The sequence below is a fragment of the Antedon mediterranea genome, chromosome 2, assembly GCF_964355755.1.
Source record: "Antedon mediterranea chromosome 2, ecAntMedi1.1, whole genome shotgun sequence".
NCBI classification, from domain to species: Eukaryota; Metazoa; Echinodermata; class Crinoidea; order Comatulida; family Antedonidae; genus Antedon; species Antedon mediterranea.
Window position 1 is genome coordinate 16,118,408 of NC_092671.1, and position 22,362 is coordinate 16,140,769.

Sequence of the window (22,362 nt, forward strand, 5' to 3'; positions counted from 1 at the left end):
GTTTATGTTTTTGTTTTATGAGCCGTCCTATATTGTAAGATCCTCGTAATACTATCACAGAAAGGTTATTCGTGGTTAAGGCTAAGCAAAATAACCTTTATAATAGTTTTGGAAATGTGAAGACTTCCATTGACATTGTACAGATGGTGCGGTTGAAAAATATATGGCCGAAATAAAAAGAAAATATATCTAAGCTTCTCGTTGGTCCAGGTTTAAATCTGTTATTAAATTATAGATAGGTTATGATTTGAAAGAATTCAAATATATCGCATCATTTAAACAAAATATAAATAATTTCTCTTTTAATTAGTAGTTATTTTATTATGATATTAATTATAATAAGCCTAAAATAAATATTGTTAACACGACAGTTTTGTCGCGTGTGGTTGTTTAAGTACTTTTAAACCCTTTTGATTGGTCATTAGTTTGGACTACTTTAGCGCATGCTCCAAAATAACAAAGATGGCTGCGTACATACGACGTCTGCTCAAGTTGTTTAAGTCTGTCGTATTATTCTCTGTTTTATTAAACATAATTGCATGTTACGCAGAAACAATTTTACTTGATGATGACATATTTCAAGCTAGTTCGTCACAAAAAGGTTTAAACGTAGGAGTCGCTAAGCCAGTAAGGTATGAATGAGCCTAGCCTAGCTAGCCTTTTAGTTAGGCCACCAAGCCTACGCGTACGGCGGAACGAGAGGCCTCTCAGCCCGCCTCTATGTGACGTGTCAAAATGGGATAACGTCAACTCGTCAGAGTGAGAGTTTGACCGGCAGCCGGTGCAATAATCTACGCCCCTAGGTTTCTAGGGTTAGGCCTACTAGATCTAGCAACCTACACTGTTATTGTATATTTTGAAAAAAAAAACCTGTTAGTGTTAAAGATATTGTCCCCCTAAAAAAATATTTTTTTAAATTTTTTTGTTGAATATGTTATTTCACATAATACTGTTATTCACTCTCACAAAAAATTGGGTCTGAAAAAAATTTATTTACCTGAGAAAAATGTAATTTAAAGCAAAAAATGGTCAAATTGTGAATTGACAATGAGGTTTTGGGTAATTTAACTGTTTATTTTGTCTTTTTATTGGTGAAATATTTTTTTTTCCCCGTTTTTTTTCTTATGGAAGTGAACAACTTCATTAAAACTGCAAAATGGCTTATTCAAAGTCCGATTTTAAAAATCTTTATTTTTCATGATTTTGGGGGACAATACATCTTTAATAATAATATATAATTATAATAAATAATAAAACATAATAATGGTAATTACTAGTCTGTAGGCCTTTAATTATAGTATACTATATATATTGAATTTTTTATATTAATTTATACATTAATCATTATTGAAATTGTATTTTTTTGTTTAATTGTTTTTTATTTTCGTGCTACTACTTCTATTTATTCTAGGCCCAGACATATCTGTAATACAGATAGATAGAAGATAACAAATAATTATCAATTTGAGGATTTATTTGTTACTTTTCATGTGATTTTCCTTCATAAAAGTAGTTATAAGGCCTAATTCTAACATGTGGTATTCACAATAAAGTTACAGTTAAGTTCTAAATTTGGAGTTGAAATACAAGACAGGTGCAAAACAGAAATAACACCAATGTTTTTGCAATCTCTCCATCTTCTGTAGCACGAAAATTGTGCATTAGGCTGTCTGGGCAGTATAACCTAACATTAAATTTGAATGGAAATTTCCAGAGAAATATCTGTTATAATTCTTAATTTATAGGTATCTACTGTATGATGTCAATCCTGGAGAAGGATTTAATTTAAGACGAGATGTTTACATGCGAATAGCAAATCTTGTTAAAACGCTCTGTGAAAAAGAAGAATGGATTTTGGTACTTCCGCCTTGGGGTAGGATGTATCATTGGAAGACGCCAAGGCTTGACCAAAATCGAATACCATGGTCTTTATTCTTTAATGTTGAAAGCTTGAACCAACATGTTCCTGTTATGGAATTTGAAGAATACCTATGGCATGCCAACAGTAATTTATTTATTATTATTATTAAATTAGCTTATAAATAAGAGTAGTTAAAAAAAGTTTATAATTGCCTCCCGCCTAAAAAATCGCAGTACTGTATACAATATTTCATATTTTTAAATAAAAATTTAGGTAACTTTAGACAATATCTAGAACCTCAGTTTGATTGCTATTGGTTTATTCTGGCTATCAGTTAAAAAAAAATCATCACACTATCATTAATAATAAAATCTATCTTCCAAATTTACAGTATCGATAAATAGGTTTCCCAAAAGAAGAGTAACAAAACAATTTAGTTTATGTTATTATTCATTGTGTAATCACACTTAATTTTTGTATTTATAATAATACATTGACAGGAGAACCAGAAATTGAAGAAATATACACACTCCAACGTTATGCTGAAGGATGGAAAAATGGTAAATTTGAAGAAAAGTATGACAGACGAGAGTGCATTGATCGACCTCCTTATATAAAAAAAGATGGAAAGTTTAGAGGCTGGTTCTGGGGTTACAACGACGTGTATGGCTTGAACTTTACATGTCTGTCTGTACAGGGCTTTGCAAGCATTCTAGCTCCTATGCTGTGGGAAAATACAACTGCAAGGTATGTTTACTTTGTGTGTTATCTTTATTGGTTCTAAGTACCCTATAATAGAGGTTAATATAAAAGTTTGATGAATGTAGGGTAGTAAACTATAGGCTTATTAAAGGAAGTAGGTGATATGTCAGTTTCTGAAACTGTTTGATATTTAAACTGTAATTGTGCAAAGTATGCATACAGTGTTAGATATTGTTTTCAATAAATTCTTATTACGAACAATTTTTAGTTTTGAAAGTATGCATGCAATATTATGATACATATTTAAAGTATATATAAAACTTCCATTTTTATTTGTATTAAAATAGTTATAATAACAACATAATAGTTATATACAGTGTAGGTGTAGCTTAGTGGTTCAAATCCCAAAGTCCGGGGTTCAATCCTGACCTTGGGTTGTAACAACTCTTTCAACTCCACTCCCTAAGAATGAAACGATCAATTATAAATATTTTATCCAACCTGTAGTAATTGATGAGTTGTTTGCTGTTGGATGCATATATGCTTATGAAATTTAAAAAAAAGTCATTATCTCTAAATTTATACTGAATGTAATTTATTTCCGTTTATGTCTGTTTCAATACTTTTAATACATATTTAGAAAATTCATTTTACTCATGATAATAATACTATCAATATACTCATAAATTCCATCATTATTAATGCTATAAGCCATTCTCTATTTCTGTCTTTATGTAGAAAGAGAGTAAACACTATGAAACAAAAACACTTTGCTAACAAATACCTGATCAATACCAAGCCATATTGGAATATCATTACAGTATTCACAATCAAAACAAAGTCAATATACAAATTTAATACATACAAACGGTATAATTATCATATCAATCATTTAGTATAGCGCTTTTGTGACTGATTCTATGATATAGTACTGTAGTAATCTAATCAGTCTAGGCACTGGACATATTTTATTGGTAGAGTAGAATCTGAAATTATGAATTTTTTAAAATTTTAGATTCTAATATATTCATCCGTAGACTAGTTGTATTTTCTTAAATTTTCTATTACCAGATCAGTATTAATAACCAGAGCAGAAACAGTTCTGCATGACAGATTCGGGGGAAAGATGTATTGGCAAGTAAGTTGCCCTTTGACCTGGGTATCTGTGAAAAATGTCAATGTTCAACTTTAAATCTCTGTTTTTGTCACTGTATTTCACTCTTCTTATTCACACATTTTTGTTCACAGAGAAAATTCTAAACTACATGGAAATTCATCTTGTAAATGGATCACTTAGTTTGCTTTGCACAAATCCTTCAAAACATTCTCTGAAATTAAATGCCAAAATTTAATACAAATTATATGATGAATTTAATTTTTTTTCATCAGAGTTTGTTTCTTAAGCTCTATCTACACTATCAAACTAGTTTGACAACAAAAGTATGATGTGCCCAAATGAAATCCAGCCAAATATACAGTGATGACACCATCGCATTTTTTTTTTGTCGCATAAAGTTTGATAGTGTAGATAGAGATTTACTGTATGTAGAAAGTTTTGCAACATATTACTATAGAGGTAGAATATATATAAAAAAAACCTTAATATATTGTATCATACTACTGCACATTCTATCTCTGCATTGGTGATGGGTTTAAAAAATCTTTTGCTAGCTTTGTTTGCTTAAAAATAGCATTTTGCACAAGCACATAATAAAATGTTTGTCTACAAGCACATGATAAAATCTTTGAGTTAACAAAATGTGTTGAACAATGGCATTCTTTATCAGGTATATGTGTGACTACTAACCTTATTAATCATTAACCTATTTACCATCGGACACAGGTCAGTGTTTGTTGACCGAGCCGAGGAGTTGCTTCACGACCATTATGGAGGAAAGGATTATTGGGATGTGAGTAGGAAACTAGCAGTTTACGTTGGTTTTATTTCTGCTGTCATTTATTTGTTTTTTTTTATACTTATTTAAGGATTTTGTCCTCCACGGATTGTTTATGTTCTAACTTCTATGTTCATATTTGTTACAAATTTAAAATGCAACTTTATGTCAGCAAATGAAATTAGACAATGCACCTATAACATTTAATAAATTGCTTTTGGGATGGTAGCAATAGAGGGAAATGACAAAGAGATGTCCAACTATTGAATTTGGAATTATAGGTATATGTTTTGTTTCCAATTTTTACCCAACTCGCAAATTTTTAGTGACGTCATCTCGATTCAACATTTCCCTCAATTATATTTTTAATATGCATGCTATTAACACACAGTAACATCTTCCAATTATAAATGCTCTATTTTACAAACACTTCGTGTACAAAGAGTGTGTTTCTCCAACCCAAACAGTGTGCCTCTCTCCAAAACAAAGGGTGTGTCTTCAACTCAAAGAGTGTGTCTCTCCAACACAAAGGGTGTGTCTATCCAACTCAAAGAGCGTGTTTTTCTAATACCAAAAATACATGTCTCTCCAACTCTAAAGACAGATGTAATGGAAGATGTTACTGTATTATTATTGTTTACGTAACTAGGTTACCAAACATCTAGATTATTTAAGATTGTAATGCTTGTGAAGTTAATAAGACATAATGCATGAACATTTATGCTGCACTGAAAAATGTACTGTATGTTCACAATCACATAGTGTTTGCTTGGGGCATCTAACAAATGGTGATGAGTTTAATCAAATACTGCTTTGAAATGTGTTATTGTCATAAGCACTATTTATCATGTTTTGTTTACTTGTTATTGGATCAACAAAAAAGACAATTTACCTTAATTTATTCCAATAATTATTGTACTATGTGACCTTTCTTTTTTGGGGTTTTTAATGGAATGTTTTTAAATTATGATAATTGAATATGTTATTTAAATATCAAGGGAGATATTATTATTAGATAGATGATAAATATATTAAATGATAAAAAGTAGTACATCGTCAGTTGATAGTAGATGTGTATTTCGTACAAAGGAGTTTCTAATTAATTTAGATTTTTTATTTTGAAGGCAAGAAGGAGTATGAGGTTCTCTGATTCTCTCATTGATATTGGAGACGCAATCAGAAAAAAGTATTTTCATTCAACTGATGAAAAAGATAACACAATTATGGAAAGAAATTGGCAAGATCAAAAGGTATATTATTCTGGTCTTGATATAGAAATGATAATGGGTAGGGTTGAAGTTAAATTCTGCTGGAAAATAAATAATTATATTATTTATATATGTATTGTTGTTTATTATAGCTATTGCATTTCTAGTTATAAATTGTTCATATACACATTTTTTTTATATATTTTCTTTTTATCAGTTTAAAATAAATGTGTTGTGAATAAATAAGTCAAAAATAAATAGTCAACAATACTTATTCTGCTGGAGAATTGCCCTAAGAATTGGAAATCTACTGATTTTGTAATACGTAGATGGGTAAAAAATTCATTTCATCATTATATGTAAAACAAGACATGCATTGTAACAAGTTAAAACTTGTGGCAAGTTTGCATGTAACTTTAAATGCACGTAACCGATACAAACATCAAAGTTAAAAAGCAAATATGTACTATATTTTCAGCCAGTAATTGGTTCTGCCAAAGGAGGAGATTATCTAGCAGTACATCTACGTAGGCAGGACTTTGCTCGCAATAAACGAAAGGAAGCGCCATCAATTAAAAATGCTGCATCACAAATTAATGAAATTCTTCAAAGAGAGGGATTAAAATCAGTGTTTCTATGCACAGATGCTATTAAATCAGGTATTAAAATCATTTTAATTTTTTCTACATAATGAAAGGAGTATTGTAACTTGTTAGTGCTGCTGTGTACTCTTTATCAAAATATTGACTTTATAATTATAATTTATGTTAGAAATTGACGACCTAAAGAGTCAAGTTGATGGCAAGGTTGTTCACTACCGACCACCTAAAGACATCATGGAGAGATTTAAGGATGGAGGTGTAGCTATCATTGATCAATGGGTAGCAGCTCATGCTAAGTAAGAGTACATTCTCATTTTATCAAAACATGTTGTATCATTTAACTTTACAGACAGCAGCCATTAAAGTCTGCCAGTAGGTGCTAGAACCGATACACCTTACTATATGATTGACTGTCTTTCCCAACAACATTTGTTTCACCATAACAATAACATCAGTATGTCTGTGTCTCAAACACATGTTAACATTGGCAATGGTTTGAGGCTCAGTCGCTCCATGGTTCTGGTAATAGAACGAGTCTTGTCGGATAAGGACTATAAACCGTAGGTCCAGTGTACACATCTAGCTCATGTGCACTTTAAAGAACCTAGTACATCTTTCGAGATGAACAGTCTTAGACTGAAGAGGCTACCCAGTATAAAGAATAAATAATAACAATTGTATTTAACACTGCAGCTTACATGTCTTAAGAGTCTTTTACACCTGTTCCGGCACGGTTCTGGTCCGGCGCTGAAAAATCAAATCGAAAGGCAATGTTTCCTTTTCACGACACTCCACGCGGCTATGCGGCAATTGATGCGCATAGCTGCTTGAAAGCAAAACATTGACCCTCGTTTTAATTCGCTGGCGCTGGACCGGAACAGTGCCGAAACAGGTGTGAAAGACCCTTACCTGCTCTCTCATCTGCTTCCCCACACCCCAAATCTCTTTTAACTATTTCAATCTCAATTGTTCTCATTTTGTTACTCAATGTTGATGTTTTTCGTGTAGGTATTTCATTGGAACATGCGTTTCCACGTTTTCGTTTCGTATACAAGAAGAGAGACAAATCATTGGATTTGACCCGAAGACGACGTACAACTGCTTTTGCGGTGACCCAGATTTAGACACAGATTGTGACCAACCTTCAAAATGGAATATTGTCTACTGATTGGTCCTTTAAATACTGAATGAATATAAAGAATGAGTATAATCACTTCTTGGTAATGCTACCATTTTGTTTGAACATTTCCACCAGCTAAGTTGGTTCGAATTAATGTTGTATCTATTTCCAAGATTATATGAGATGCTTGAGGATTTGCTTGGACAAATTAAGCAATATAATAGTAATAAAGTCATGAACACACAGTAAAGGAAGAATTTTACAAGTAGTAAGAAAGATATATTTATTATCCATATTGAATATCAATACACTGTACTGTACCAGTGGGTCTTGACTTATTTATTCACCACATTAGACAAATATTTATTTTTAAATAGCGGCATGTTTTGGTAAAATGAATTACTTATTCCAAATGTGATGCTTCTAGCATTTCTTTTATTTATTGCAGGTAAAATAGATAAATAAAATCTTATCATGTTTGTATAACATCACTCCTACATTCATGTAACTTACCAACAGCAATACTGTACCTGTACCTTGCCAAGAAATAGGAAGGAGGGGGGAAGGGAGATGAGGAACTTGTGCCATAGTTTAAACTTGAGTAACATGAAATAGCTTTGCATGGCATTTTGAATAAGACCATACAAAGTATGCTTGGATTGGAGGGATATACGTTATTAGTATTTGAATATTTTATATGGATTGATTATACAGTATATTGATATGGATATACAACAACATCATTCATACAGAACAGAAGCTCAATATTAAATATTCTTCCAAATATTTTCTCAAACTATTCATATTAAAAATTGCTTTGCTCCACCAATTAAAATCACATCCCCATGAAATAAATTTTAAAAGTAATTGTTTTTATTTAAACTGTAGAGTAGGTGTTATATTTATATGGACATGTTAGATTGATAGTTTTTAGCAGGGAAGAGTAATTTTCACGCTTCCCTGGTTTTTAGAATGTATTTTTGTAAAAACAGTTGCTTTAATTATTGTTGGTTTTTCTATTACAGCCTACACTTGTTACAATACTCATGTTTATGTTGTCATTTTGTATGTATTTATTGCTTATTTTCAATACAGTATATCTAATTGTAATATAGTTTATATTATAGTTTATTGTTAAATCAGTCATTTCTTTATTGGCGATACCTTGTCGTATGTTATATATCATCTAGTCACACATACAGACATTGTGCAATACAGTAAACCCATTAAACTTATAGTACGGTCTATTTCAAGTTCTTACAGAAAAACAAGCATTTCTGATGTTTAGAAATATTGTTTCCATTGTATAATCTAATGTAATATAATGCATTTATTGGTAAATTATTAGATAGATAAAGTGGTAGGGTATTGTAATATTACATCTGCTTATGTTTTGAATACAGTATGTGATGCACAATATTTATGTACTGTAGTATTAGAAAGGTGTAAATTAAATTAAATTTATTCCGGATTGTACAATACAAACAATAACACATACATCACACATGCTAGACCTGGAGGACTCCAACAGTGAACTCAGTCTCTTTCAGCAGAAAACATGGAACATTAAAATTCCATCTAGTGCCTGGGATAATTTCATTTTATATTTTTTTTTAATCTAGCAATTTTCCATTATTTGGGATAATTTATTTAGCACAGTGTTGTTTTTTTACAGTGTATTTATTTAGTTTGATACCTGTTTTGAATACATGTCTTTCTCACTTTAAAATCCATATCTGGTTTAAATATTTACAGCAGTTATAGTTAAAATATGTTTATAGTCGTAGAGTAAATAATAAATTCTTCTATTTCAAAGTCTTCCTGTTTTAAATAAAAAAGCAATATTTAACAATGACTACTGAGGTATTTCTATTTATTTTCTTTGAATTAGAATAAAACAAAATTGTATTGAACTCTTCCCATAAACAATGATTCACCTGTTAAGACCATTGTTTCTGGATACACTGTATGAATATATTTACGTACGTATTTCATCATGACTTCATAAATTTGCGTTCGTAAAATTGAGAATTTGTTAAATTGGGGTTTTTACTACAGGACAAACAAATTATGTTCAGTTGGCATAAATGTTACATTTTATGGTTTTGCACATTTATGTCAATGGAGGCTATATTGTAGATGTTATCAAACCTTTTCTGGCTTAAAGACGTATTTAATTTTATATTGAAATTATATAGTAAACGTCTTTTAATTCGTAAAGACGTATTGTCCCCAAATACATGAAAAATGAAGATTCATTAAATCAGACTTTGAATTGATGATTTTGTAGTTTTAATAAGTTAATCCTTTCAATAGAAAAAAATTGTTTCACTTATAAAATGACTAAATAAATTAGATTCAACCAAAAACCCATTGGCTGGCAGAAAAAAAATTGACTATTTTTTGCTTTAAATTACTGTTGTTTCAGGTAAATACATTTTTTTTTTCGGTCAAAGTGGATAACTATTATGTGACATTAAAATGGCATACTCAACAAAATAATTTTACAAATTATTTTTCAGGGGGACAATATATCTTTAAAGATAGTAGCATTTATTTTCTACAAATGTTGTAATAATGGTAATGCAAGCAATACAGTACTGTATATATACACATTTAAAAGTGAATGAATGTGGCTGTGGATAGATCAGATAAATCATTTTCACAACAGTTTTGTAGAGAAGTTAAAAATAAAAGTAATTTCAGTTTAATGGAAGAAAACAATCAAGAAGTCTTGCTACAATACATTACACATAAGTGTATTTACATTACTGTATCATAATTGAATATTAAAAATTGAACATGGATAAAGAATAATTTGCTCTGAACATTACACATTTTAAGAAAATTAACAAGTACAGAACAAAATGTAAAATTATTATTTACAATTTATACATAAGAGAAGCCTGCATTTTGTCTTGTAAACTACAGTATAGTTTATCCAAGATTCTGTTCAGACAACACAAAACTAGAATATTATTCATGCGAAATGTCTGTTCACATTATCAATTGTGAATAGTCTTTGGGTACAATATTAATACCCATTCACACAGGTTATTTCTTTTGTAGAATGGCCAACAGCATCTGACGTCACATACTGCATATACAGTAGATTACATACCATCATACACCACATTAAATGTTATGTAATGACACAATTGATATGCATTTATATTGTACAGTTCCTGTCAACACAACATTCAATTTCATAGCTAGCAAGTACATTTTGCAAAATGTCTTGCGATGAGAACTTTTTTCGTTTTAATAACAATAACATTTAATCATTGTTAATGTTTTTAGCCATGTTTATAATTATGATTGCATGAATTTTATTGAACAAAAATAGTTTATTTCAAAGTTTTATTTTTCTTACTCATAATCTAAGAAAAAGTGATATTAATCAGGTGTAAGTCTGTTTATGTTGTACTCATTAATGGCAAACTGATTATTTCTGGCAACCTTACTCAGTTCATTTAATCTATGGAAGTTATTTATTTCCAGAAACTAACCAAATTAATTATTATTAACAAATTAATATGCATCAGTGGTCTGAAATGTCCATGTTATTTTTATATTTTGGTTTCAAGAAGTATTAATACTGTATCAACGTATTTCTGGCAATCCATTCATTCATTCATTTGATCATAAGTACATTGCTTATCACTAATCATGAATCATTGTGTGGTTTTCTTTGATAATTCTGTCTCATGAACAATTGTAAATATCCATGTTACATTTTACAGTTTGTGTTTTCATGATTTCTTCAGCAGTGTATTTCTGTCAACCTTTCAGTTCATTTGATCCCAAATGTTTTTCCTGATATCATTCATTCATGTGCTCAATCAGAAATGTCCATGTCAGAAATTTCCATATCACTAGTTTCTTGACTGTCTTCTGCTTCGGTACCTGTACTATCTGTTGTGCATCTGATGAAAGAAAAAACACACATAATTCAAATTGCAACTGTAGGTTATCCTATATTAAAAAATAAACAAAAACAAGTAGTTTGTAACTTACCCTGGTGGAGGGGGTGGCATCGGTAAATTCAACAAGCTTGGTGTACGTGGAGGTTGCTTGACTGGTTCATCTTTTTGTTGTTCATTTCGTTTTCTTTCCTCCCTCTCTAATTCAAATTCTTGCAGGACATTTTTCCATTGTACAGTCGAAGCATCAAAAGCACTCTGCCAGCCCAAAGGCTCGTGGACATCTGACCCATCTTTCGATTTTGAAGATTTCTGTTCATTTTTTGATGTTCCTGATCCACTCGATTCCTTTTGGTCCCTTTTTGAGGATTTTTTACTCTCTTTGTTTGGTGGCAGTGATGGCTTTGTTGGGGTGGCATCACTCGCAGAGTCCTGTGCATTAGAGCTGCTGCCAAATGATTTCTCTCCCATTAACATTGCGATTCGTTCATCTAATGGCACACGATTCTCTATGGGTTCATATACAAATTCATCCTCTTCTACGTTATCTGTTTTGTTTTTTTCAGTGTAATTATCAGGGAATTTCTCGGTAACTTTATTAGTGACTTTTTCAGTGACTTTATCAGTGACTTTTTCGGCGACTCTATAAGTGGCTTTTTTAGTGTCATTATCAGTGACATTCTCAGTGGAATTGTTTGTGACTTTCTCCGTGCTATTTTCAGTATTATTGTGATTTTGTTGTTCTTTAGGACTAGCTGGTTTTGTATCAACACTTTCTGATTTAGCATGTTCTTTAACTTCATTTTCCTTTTCCACATTTTTCTTGAATTGTTCAATTTTCATTTCTTCGTCTTTCTTATTTTCCTTGATATCTATTTTAACAGGTTCTGCTGGTACTTCTGAAATAGCAGGTAAAAATACAAAATGTTGTGAATAAAACAAGCATGTTTTTTTTTAAAGACTTTTTTTGCATGACCTTTACTTGTATGAATCAAAAAAACAGTAACGATACAAAAGAACAAGCTAAGGGGAAAATACAACAGTAGTAGGTGCAGATGTTAAAATAAAGTTATAAAAAATAAGTTGATTTTTTACTATCCCAGCTGTCTCTAAGAATCTGATCTCTCAGTAAACCGTACTCATATGTTAAGGGATAAATTAATTATATATAACAAGTAATAACTTATCATTCTGAAAAGTTATGTTTATACTCCAAATTTATTACCTTGGATAGATTTTTTTCCATCTGAAATATCTGGCGACTGGACAGCGGAGTTAGAATTGGATGTTGATTTGAGTGATTCTACTAATGGCTGCGTAGGAATAGATGGCGATTCAGTATTTACAACTTCTCCTTCTTGTAGCAGAAAAACAGACTTGAATTTGTTGTACAGATATTCAGCCTTTTGACGTACTCGCTCATTTCCTTTATATTTTTTCACCTGAGTGAATAAAACATCATTATTTATAAGTATAGAATTTATTTTATAAAATGTATAATTTATAATTATGAATTGGCTTCAGGAATGAATGTACCGTACTACAGTAGTATCCCTATTATGAAGACACCTTAATATAAGTGTCCCCTGAAAAGGGGTTGGCTGTAGTGTTACAACATGTATTTCATTCATTCTTTTCACTGAAAATTGTCCCTCTAATACGGGTGAATATTGCTTGTCTGTAGTGTTAAAACATATATTCCCCTTTCACTGAAAAGTGTCCACTTAATATAGGTGTCCCCTGAATAGGGGTTGAAAATAGGTACATCATATACTTCGTATCCTTCAATTTTTCACAGGAAAATGTCACTTAATATAAGTGTGGAGGGATTCTACTGTATATAAATTATTCTGTGCATTCTACTTTTAGCCCAAGTGTGAATACAGCCGCGGGTACTCCTCTTGAAACACTCTGTCTGAATACTTACACAGTCATATTCAACAGAGTTAAACTTCTAAGATATATGTGATTAATTACAAAATGGAACATTACTTTTAAACAGTATGAATTTTACCTTCTTTAATGTCTGAACAAAATCAATGTTATTTTTTACAATAGCTGGTGAAAGCACAAATGAATCAAGTTTGGTCATGATACTTAAACTTTTAGCAGGATCCTATAAAATAAATGAAAATATATTTATGGTTATTGAGTAATTAGTGAAGTAGATTTTAGTTGATTTCATATATTTCATATAAACAAAGTGAAATTACTAAACTTTGATACAATCAATTAGAAAAATGTATCATAACAAAGAATTTAAATTAAAATTTTTTTTCTGAGAAGCACAAATGAATCAAGTTTGGTCATGATACTTAAACTTTTAGCAGGATCCTATCAAATAAATGAAAATATATTTATGGTTATCGAGTAATTAGTGAAGTAGATTTTAGTTGATTTCATATATTTCATATAAACAAAGTGAAATTATTAAACTTTGATACAATCAATTAGAAAAATGTATCATAACAAAGAATTTAAATTAAAAATTTTTTTCTGAGACATTTTATATATCTTCCTTTTTTTTTATTGAAGTGAATATATCCCTTGATAATTAGAATAAAGCTTTTTTACTTACTGGGCTCTCCAATCTTAGAGACTGCTTCAATTCAACATGTAGCTTACCAATGGCTAACTCAACACTAGTAACTACTGGAAAAAAAAAAAATAACGTCCAAGTAGTAGTTTTTCTTTTTCTGTACACATGTGGTCTTAGACTCCCAAATGTATAATAGATGGAGTTTTTTGTATGCAAAATAACACATGTTATTGGAGTCACTAAACATTATGCAGATTTAAAACTGAAGTATATTAAATGATTGAAATCAAATGTTTTTATAATATGCAAACCTTTTTTCTTTTTCAGTTCACTTGGATGTTGAATTTTGGTGATTCTAAAAGAAAAGAAATACATTATATAAAGACACTATAACTATCCAATTAAGATTTCAACAATATTTATAGAGGCTGACCCTTCCATTTCCCTCATCAAGGAGTCGATATCCTGGGGCCCTCTATAAATTGTAATTTTTCGGTCACAGATGTAAGGGCAGTGGCAAAATGAAGATAAGCGCTCACTGGTTAAACCCAACGGTCCAGAGCCTATAGGGCCACAGTGCATGAACAGCTCCATTGCAACTACCCAGCATTGGAGGGCCCCACAGCATTGTTAAACCAGGGGCCTTTTCCCAATGCGTTAAGCCACTGTGTAGGGGGGTTAATAGAATGTATTTTTAAATTGATTCACACACACCAACTTATTTAACATTTGAACATGCAGGAATGTAGTAAGTGGCAAATTCATTTGTTGAATCATCATCAGAAATCTTAATACTTACTCTGGATGCTTTGAATTTTTTTCCAAATCTTTTTTTTCCTCTTGTTCTTGTTTGGCTTTCCTCTACAAAAATATTTATGGATGATTAATAAATAAATTTTGTGAAACAAAAGTGACCTATACAGTAAATTGCCTTTAAAAACAATAATTTATACTGTATTTCAAAATTAATATTTGACTTACTGCTTCTTCTTCAGCAGCCTTTTCTTTTTCCAGTTGTTTTCTTTTTTCTTCTGCTTTTCTTGATTCTTCCTCTTTTTTCCTCCTCTCAAGTTCTTTTCTTTTTTCTTCCTGCTTTTTCTTTAACTTTTCATTCTTCTTTCGTTCCTTTTCTTCCTGCTTCCTCTTTTCCTTCTCCAAGCGCTTTTTCTCTTTTTCCTCCTTCCTTTTGATTCGTTCTTGTTCCTTAGCTTTTTCAGTTTTTTCTTTATCTTCCACATTTTCAATGTCTTCTGTCTTTTTTACCTGTTGGGTTCCCTTTGACTCCTCATTTTCAGACTCTTCAACATCATTATCACTCTCTTCTTTTTCACTTTTTTGATCATCATCATTATCATCCTCGCTTTCAGATACTTTCATCACTTTTTTATGACTTTTACTTTCATCCTTCTGTTTTATTTTAGGAGTTTCTACTTTTTTAGTCCTGCTTTGTTTTTTCTTTGCTTTTAGATTTTCTCCTTCAGTTTCTTTATCTAACATTTCATCATCACTATCTCCTTTACTTTTTTTCCTATTTTTCTTTTCAAGTTTTTCCTTCATTTCATCTTCCTTTTCCTTACTTCTTCTTCTCTTCTCCTCTTCTTTTTCTTTCTTTAACCTATCCTCCTCAATTTTCTTTTTTCTTTCTTCATCCTTTTTCTTCCATGAAGACACCTTTTCTTCATTATCACTAGAATCACTTGATATAGATGAGATACTAAAAACAAAGTAAAAACAACATTTAGTGCACATACTGTAAAAGGTAAAAGAATCTTTATTTGCCATTGTCAAAAACCATGAAATGTCGGTTGTCAGCAAATACATAAAACGGACAAAAAAATGACATAGTGTAAAAGTATAAACAGTAACATTAAACAACTTTAAAAAAAAAGGTAAAATCGTATTCTTACAAATTAAATTCTAGAGACACTGGTGTTAAAAATATGAATAGAGTTTGGCACAAATGAATTTCTAAAACAACATCGCACATTACGTGGTGGACAAAGTCTAATAACAGACCAATTAGACTGTGTTTACACACCATACAAAACACCAGTGTTGATGGCCAGTGTGAAAGAGATATGAAAGGGGTACAAGAGAGGCAAGGTATGTGCAGAGAAGTCTAAAATTCTACTCTTCCCCTGTATGTGGGAGTAATGCCGTTTTATTTAGAATTGTGTACACTTTGTCCACATATTTACCTAAAGACCATTAAGATTAAACCAAAAGACGCACAAACTATATTTAAATAACACGCTAGTATTGAAACCTCAATTACAGAGAGTGCAAACATGATGCTGTCTAATCCAGAAATAACACAGCAATTAACAAAAATGCTACATTATGCAAACAAAGAAGATGTAGTAGCCAATGAAAACAATGCTAATTGCAGGAAATCATGCTGATTGGTGGATTTATAAAATTGTTTACTTATTATAGAATCTGCCCATAATCAATTAATGGTGTAAATGAATAGCAACAATGGCCCAATTAACAACTATTGTTGACATTTCCTGTATGTTTCCACACAAACAAAAACATGTTGTTTTTTCAAATTACACTATTTGATTTGATAACTTGCAATTACTGTATAGGTTAATTTTTTACTTAAAGAAATCACACAAATTATTCTATAATTAAACTGATGACCGTTGATTATCTGATTTTATTATAATAATAAATAAATATATGCTATACAAGCATTGGGTTACATGCTCGAGTGACACAAGAGGGTGCTGAATATCCATGATCATATTCTTAATTTGTTTGTAGGATGAAACAATTTATTTACATATGGAACTGCAAATCAATACCTTATCACTGAAAGTGTCAGTATAAAGATAGATAAAATTAGAGGGTACTCCGAGAGTACAAACCTCCGCCTACTGTAAAATTCCCCTACATAAAATGACCTCGGAAAATTTATATATTTTTTTTTCATTTTTTAAGTTCTAAGTGTAAATAGGCTAACTGCACACTGTAAAGAGTTGAGATCGCTGGTTCAAGTTTCGCTGAGGTTTTTAATTTTTTTAATTTTGTTACTTCTTTTTTTTTGGGGGGGATCTTGATCTTTGACCCTGACCCTTCAAAATTTAACCACAATTATATTGTGGCTAAGTTTGGTGAGAATCGGATAAAAACTGTGGTCTCTAGGCAGTAAAATAGTTTTTTGTTAGTGGTGACCTTGACCTATGACCTTTTCCCCTCACAATTGAACTCGTCCAAGCTTTTGGGGCATAGATCATTGTGGCCAAATTTGGCCAGATTCGGATGAAAACTGTGGCCTCCAGGCTGTTCACAGACACACACACAAACATACAGGGAAAATATAACCTCCTTGGCAGAGGTAATAAATATTATACACAAAACAAAAAGGTTGTTACATTACATACCTGCTCACGCTATCACTAGACCCTCTCCTCACTGGCTTAGCCACTGCTCTTGGAGTTTTAGCAGCCTTGGTTGTAGTACTGTTTTGTCTCTTCTTAGGGGCTATTAAATGAGCAGAATAAGGACAATCATATTATATTTATATATTTATATGACATATAATATGACAATAAAAACACAAATTTAAAATGCAAATGGAAAGACCAGAGAACACATTTTTTAAGTATTGAATTCACAAATTTATTTAGTTAAATTTATATTGGGCAAAACTTCTTGTTACTTAATTGTTTTTAAAAGAAAATATTTATAAAAGTTATTGAAAAGTACCACAAAATATACAGAATTAATGTATGTCTTTACCTGGCGTTTTCTTAGCTTTTGTTTGTGGAGTTTTTCTTTGTCGTTTTGCGGCTGCTTTCTTTTTGGGAACTTCTTCACTCTCATCGTCATCATCATCATTATTGGAGATATTTTCTTCCTCTTCACTTTCACTAGTCTCTTTAGATTTTCTTCTGCCTCTTCCTTTCTTTGCTGGTTGTTTCTTGTCTGGCATAAAATCCTGGAATTCAACATCAAATTGTTTAAAAAATATGTATATTTTCCATAATTTATAATGCATTTTATTCTTTGTATGTTTAAATGTATGAACATACTGCTTTTCCTTTGGGAGGTTTCTTTAAAAATAAATGAAAAAAAAACAAACTATTAAAATTACCTCTATTTAACATAACATATAAAGTAAAAAGGGGATCCCATTACAAGCGGTAGTACTGTATACTAAAAACAAAGATACCTATCTACCATTACCTCATCACCAGAAGATTCTGCGTCTGGGGTTGTCGGCTCATCAAAATCTTCTTCAATATCAGTACCACCTTCATCATATCCTTCTTGCACTACACTCCCCTTACTACTCGCTTGTGAACTTTTTCTTGCTCGTTTTGTTCCCTAAAAATATATAAAACATATTCACGAAATGAATAAACATTTAAATACCAATAACAGAATATTTCATTTCATTTCTTTTATTTTGGAAAAAATAATACAGAGTACAAAATTCTCCATAGCTCAAGAACAAATTACAAGTGTTTACATTATTATAAATATAAAGAAAAAATATATAAATATATATATAAATAAATCGACGCCACATAGTCACGTGGTTAAGCTCTACACTATAAAATTTTATGTGGCAAAAAATGTGATGTGCCAATATATGGACATGACAATGTCATGTCACTATATCACTACCATATTTGGGCATATCACTACCATATTTGGGCACATCACACTTTTTTGTCAAACTAGGTGGATAGTGTAGACAGAGCTTTAGCCTCAATAAAATTTAAAAAATGCATATAGCATACCTTGCCTGTCCCAGCTTGAGATTTTCTTCGTTTCGGTGCTACCTTCTTCGTTTCCTACAATACACAAATTCAGTAAAATAATTATTTATCTAATTGTAAAGCCCTGTCTACATTATAACATTTTATGTGGCAAATAATTGTAACATGCCCATATATGGACATGATGATGTCATATCACAACCATATTTGGGCACATCACACTTTTTTTGTCAAACTGGTTTGATAGTGTAGACAAAGTTTAATTGTAAGTCTTCCTTCAAATAAACACCAATTTAGTGGAAAAATATTTAATTTGAATTTCTTTACTTTCTAAATGTTGACAAGACCTAGATTTTTAAATTGGAAATATTTTTTTGTTTAATTTTACATTAAAAATAAATAAACCTTTTTAGTGGTGATTGGCTCTGAGTCATCACTGTCTTCCTCCTCCTCCTCTTGTTCCTCCTCATCTTCTTCTTCTTCATCCTGAAATTAGGAAAAATTATTTTAAGATTGGAGTTGAAATTGATGAAATTTAATAAACACAGAGTGTAAAGAGATTCAGACATATAAATAATGACTTATTTGCAGTCAAATAAATAGCGGAAAACCACTCAGGATAGATACATGTTCTATGTGTTACAAACACGCATGCCGTTACCGCTTGTCTGTTAAATTGTCCTTTAGAAATTCAAATCATATAAAAATATTTGGAAAGGCATTTTCTTTTACAAAGTCACCATTGACAGATATACAATTACTGTAAGTGATAGGACAAGCACAGTGATTCAATAAATGGTGCAGAAATCTTGATAATTTACATGAGCATCTGCTGTTAATAATTAATGCTAACGATAATGCGCTGTTGATGTACTTTTATGTGTGAAGTGAAAATGTAGCACTAACTACAGCTAATTTGATAAACTTAATAAATCTAAACATAAATCTAATTTGAGGTATGAAGCAACAACGCTTGTTCAAATATTAAAAAAATACACAAACCAGAAATGGTGGTGGTAGTCCATAAGTGCTAGCTTACCTGGATAAACCAACAAACGCCATATTCTCCTCAAAGAGCAAAATATACTCAAAAAGTAGAAAATTAATTGAACACCCCTCTCCATAAATTATGACGGTGGTTTGTGTGGATGCACTTGAGGGCATGGTTTGTTGACTGTACCATTTATGGAGAGGGGTGTCCCATGAATTTTCTACTTTTCGAGTATATCTTGCTCTTCGAGGAGACTATGGCATTTGTTGGTTTATCCAGGTAAGCTAGGCACAAAATAGACTGTAGAATATTGAAACATTGATACCTGTCAGAATACATACCATACCATGAAACTTTATAGTTGGTTTATTTTCTATCTCCCACAATCCAACGTTGAAGGATTGATAACGTTTGTTAGGTTTCCCATATTTTTCCTTATATTTTTCATAGTCAAATAGGTCTTTTGGAAGCATAAATGCCCTGTGGAAAAAAATATTACAAAAACTTTTTAAAGAAGAAAAAAGCATTTTGCAGTTCAAAATGGTACTAGGCTAGTCAATTCAGTCGCTTAGGATTTCCAATGACTCTTCTATTGTTTATCTGGTAGATTGGAGAACATATTAATTTTGTATTGTCTTAAATAAAATATTAAATACAACAGGTTGATTTGTATGTAAAGATTGCCAGAAATATGTGCTAGTTGGAAACGGAAGTAGACTATGTTCAAGACACCAATAGCAGGAGAGAAGGCGGGTTCTGTGTGTTTTTCACAGCAACCAATGCAAGGAACTCACGTCTCATGGGTACCATAGAAAAATACAGGTAGCTTTCCTCCAGTTGGTTTCACAGCTCCTTCAGGAATCTCATCAATCTGTAATATAATGGGACACAACAAAATTATTTTATTTCTGGCATAGTATTACATACTATTATTTAATATATTTGTGATAAAAAGTCTTTATTTTGTGTACAACCACCTTGGCCGTTGGGATGATGATCAGAATGCCTGGTTTTAGGAATATTTTTGGCGCTAGTTCCGTTTCGCACCTGTTTTTATTTCGACTTCCTTTTGACTGCAAATTGTTTAGCAACTTATTGTGAATACCACACCTTAAAATTGGGCCTCATAAGTACTTTTATGAAGAAGAATCACATAAAAAGTAACAAATAAATCCTTAAATTGATGATTTTACAGACATGTTTCTCGCATACCGTTCGCGAATTTAGCATACTCAGAAGTTCAATATTTTCGTTTCTATGGAGCGCCAAAAGAGCAACAACAATAATAGATGGTTAAAACCTCAGTGGAATGCGTCTTCTTTTAATGCATTTATTATTGAAATACACGTTTAATTTTAATATATTTTGTCAATAAAAATGCTGTAACATTTTACTGCTAATAATTTGCTGTTTTCAAATAGCAACCAACCCTAGGCCTAAGAGTAAGACTAAGACAAAGAGGAATATTATTTAGATCAGGTATACCCCTACAGTAATATGATGATGAATTTGTCGATTTTCATTCCTAAAAGTTCCGGCAAAAACCATGTACAGTATCAACAGTAATATTTTTGTTGCATTGACATTGACAAAATATGATAAATTGAACGTAATTTTCACCAATAAATGCATTAAATATACGCAATTTACTGAGTTTTTAACCCTCTATTATGATTGCTCTGTTGGCGCTCAATAGAAACAACAACATTGAACATGGAGTATGCGAAATTCACGAACCGATGTGCGAGAAACGCGTCTGTAAATTCATCAATTTAAATGATTTATTTTTTACTTTTTGTGTGATCTCCTTCGTAAAAGTATTTTTTGAGGCCTAATTCTAAGGTGTGGTACTCACGATAAAGTTACTTAACCATTTTTGAGTCGAAATAAACGACAGGTGCGAAACGAAACTAGCGCCATTTTTTTTAGTAGTAAAAGTAAATTTAAGCAAATTCTAGTTTTTGCATTGTTTGGTTTTAGTATTGATCTAACCTGAGTGTTAAATAACCTTTATAATCATAATATTTATTTGTAACTATAACCCAGAATATATAAAATAACCTCTTTTAATCTTATTATAATTGTCCAATCATCACATCAGTTTGTTCAATTCAGAATAGACTTACCCTGGCAGGCCAATATGGCCATCCTTTCATCTTTGCAAAGATTTTATCAAGTGGCTGAAGTATTCTATTATTTGACATTGTTGTGTGTCAGTGGAGGGTAGCCTATAATATAGGGGGCCTAAATCTGTAATTAAAAAAACAACAAAAATTAACATATTTTTCATTAACAATAACATTTTATTTTATGAAAGAGAAAAATAAAAAATGTTCACTTTATTATCTAGGCTACCACATATTTATGTAACATTAGTTGGTTTATTTTCCATGTTGGTTGTGCAGTTCAGTTTGGTGATGGGTTCTGCATCCAGGCTGACTTCTCTCTTTCAGGTGTAGAACACAGCGCCATTCACGACCGTCAATATTCAGCAAAAATCGCGCCAACGAGGATCGCACAGATGGCCTAGCATTGGCTTCAATTTGATGTACAATTTCATAAATATTATCACATAATAAAATAAACCATTTATCCTAATAATTCAAATATATTCAGAAATACAAAATCAGTTTTTCATGCCTCAAAAGAACTTCTAAAAGGTCGTCAAATGTGAAAATATATCCCACTACGTTCTTCAAAAATGCAAATTCGATACAACCATAATGGATTTTGGTAAATAGTGTATTTGAAATCACCGAGAGAACTTTTCTTCTTCATTCACTTAATA

The 22,362-nt window shown here is 31.3% G+C and overlaps 2 protein-coding genes across 3 annotated transcripts; one reads left to right on the forward strand and one right to left on the reverse strand.

The window, feature by feature from the left end:
* The first annotated feature begins 462 nt into the window (after nucleotides 1–462).
* LOC140040567 (GDP-fucose protein O-fucosyltransferase 2-like) lies at nucleotides 463–8,527 on the forward strand. 2 transcript variants are annotated; one of them, XM_072086601.1, is made up of 8 exons: nucleotides 463–632; nucleotides 1,746–2,005; nucleotides 2,362–2,608; nucleotides 3,635–3,701; nucleotides 5,583–5,708; nucleotides 6,145–6,325; nucleotides 6,438–6,564; nucleotides 7,277–8,527. In XM_072086601.1, the coding sequence occupies exons 1-8, from the start codon at nucleotides 463–465 to the stop codon at nucleotides 7,434–7,436; spliced, it is 1,338 nt and encodes a 445-aa protein (XP_071942702.1). In that variant the 3' UTR covers nucleotides 7,437–8,527. The 2 variants fall into 2 exon arrangements, with proteins under 2 accessions (XP_071942702.1, XP_071942701.1); XM_072086600.1 differs by lacking the exon at nucleotides 3,635–3,701 and adding an exon at nucleotides 4,407–4,473.
* Nucleotides 8,528–9,014: 487 nt separating this feature from the next.
* On the reverse strand, nucleotides 9,015–22,306 carry LOC140040566 (uncharacterized). Its single transcript, XM_072086599.1, has 17 exons — nucleotides 22,215–22,306; nucleotides 21,701–21,824; nucleotides 20,369–20,445; nucleotides 19,916–20,054; nucleotides 18,989–19,069; nucleotides 18,605–18,658; nucleotides 18,045–18,185; nucleotides 17,598–17,796; nucleotides 17,240–17,339; nucleotides 14,832–15,564; nucleotides 14,650–14,711; nucleotides 14,162–14,205; nucleotides 13,890–13,963; nucleotides 13,326–13,427; nucleotides 12,537–12,753; nucleotides 11,406–12,210; nucleotides 9,015–11,314 (listed from the first exon to the last, which is right to left on the reverse strand). Exons 2-17 carry the CDS (start codon nucleotides 21,776–21,778, stop codon nucleotides 11,227–11,229), a joined length of 2,994 nt encoding a protein of 997 aa, XP_071942700.1. The 5' UTR covers nucleotides 21,779–21,824; nucleotides 22,215–22,306; the 3' UTR covers nucleotides 9,015–11,226.
* Between the last annotated feature and the right edge of the window lie 56 nt (nucleotides 22,307–22,362).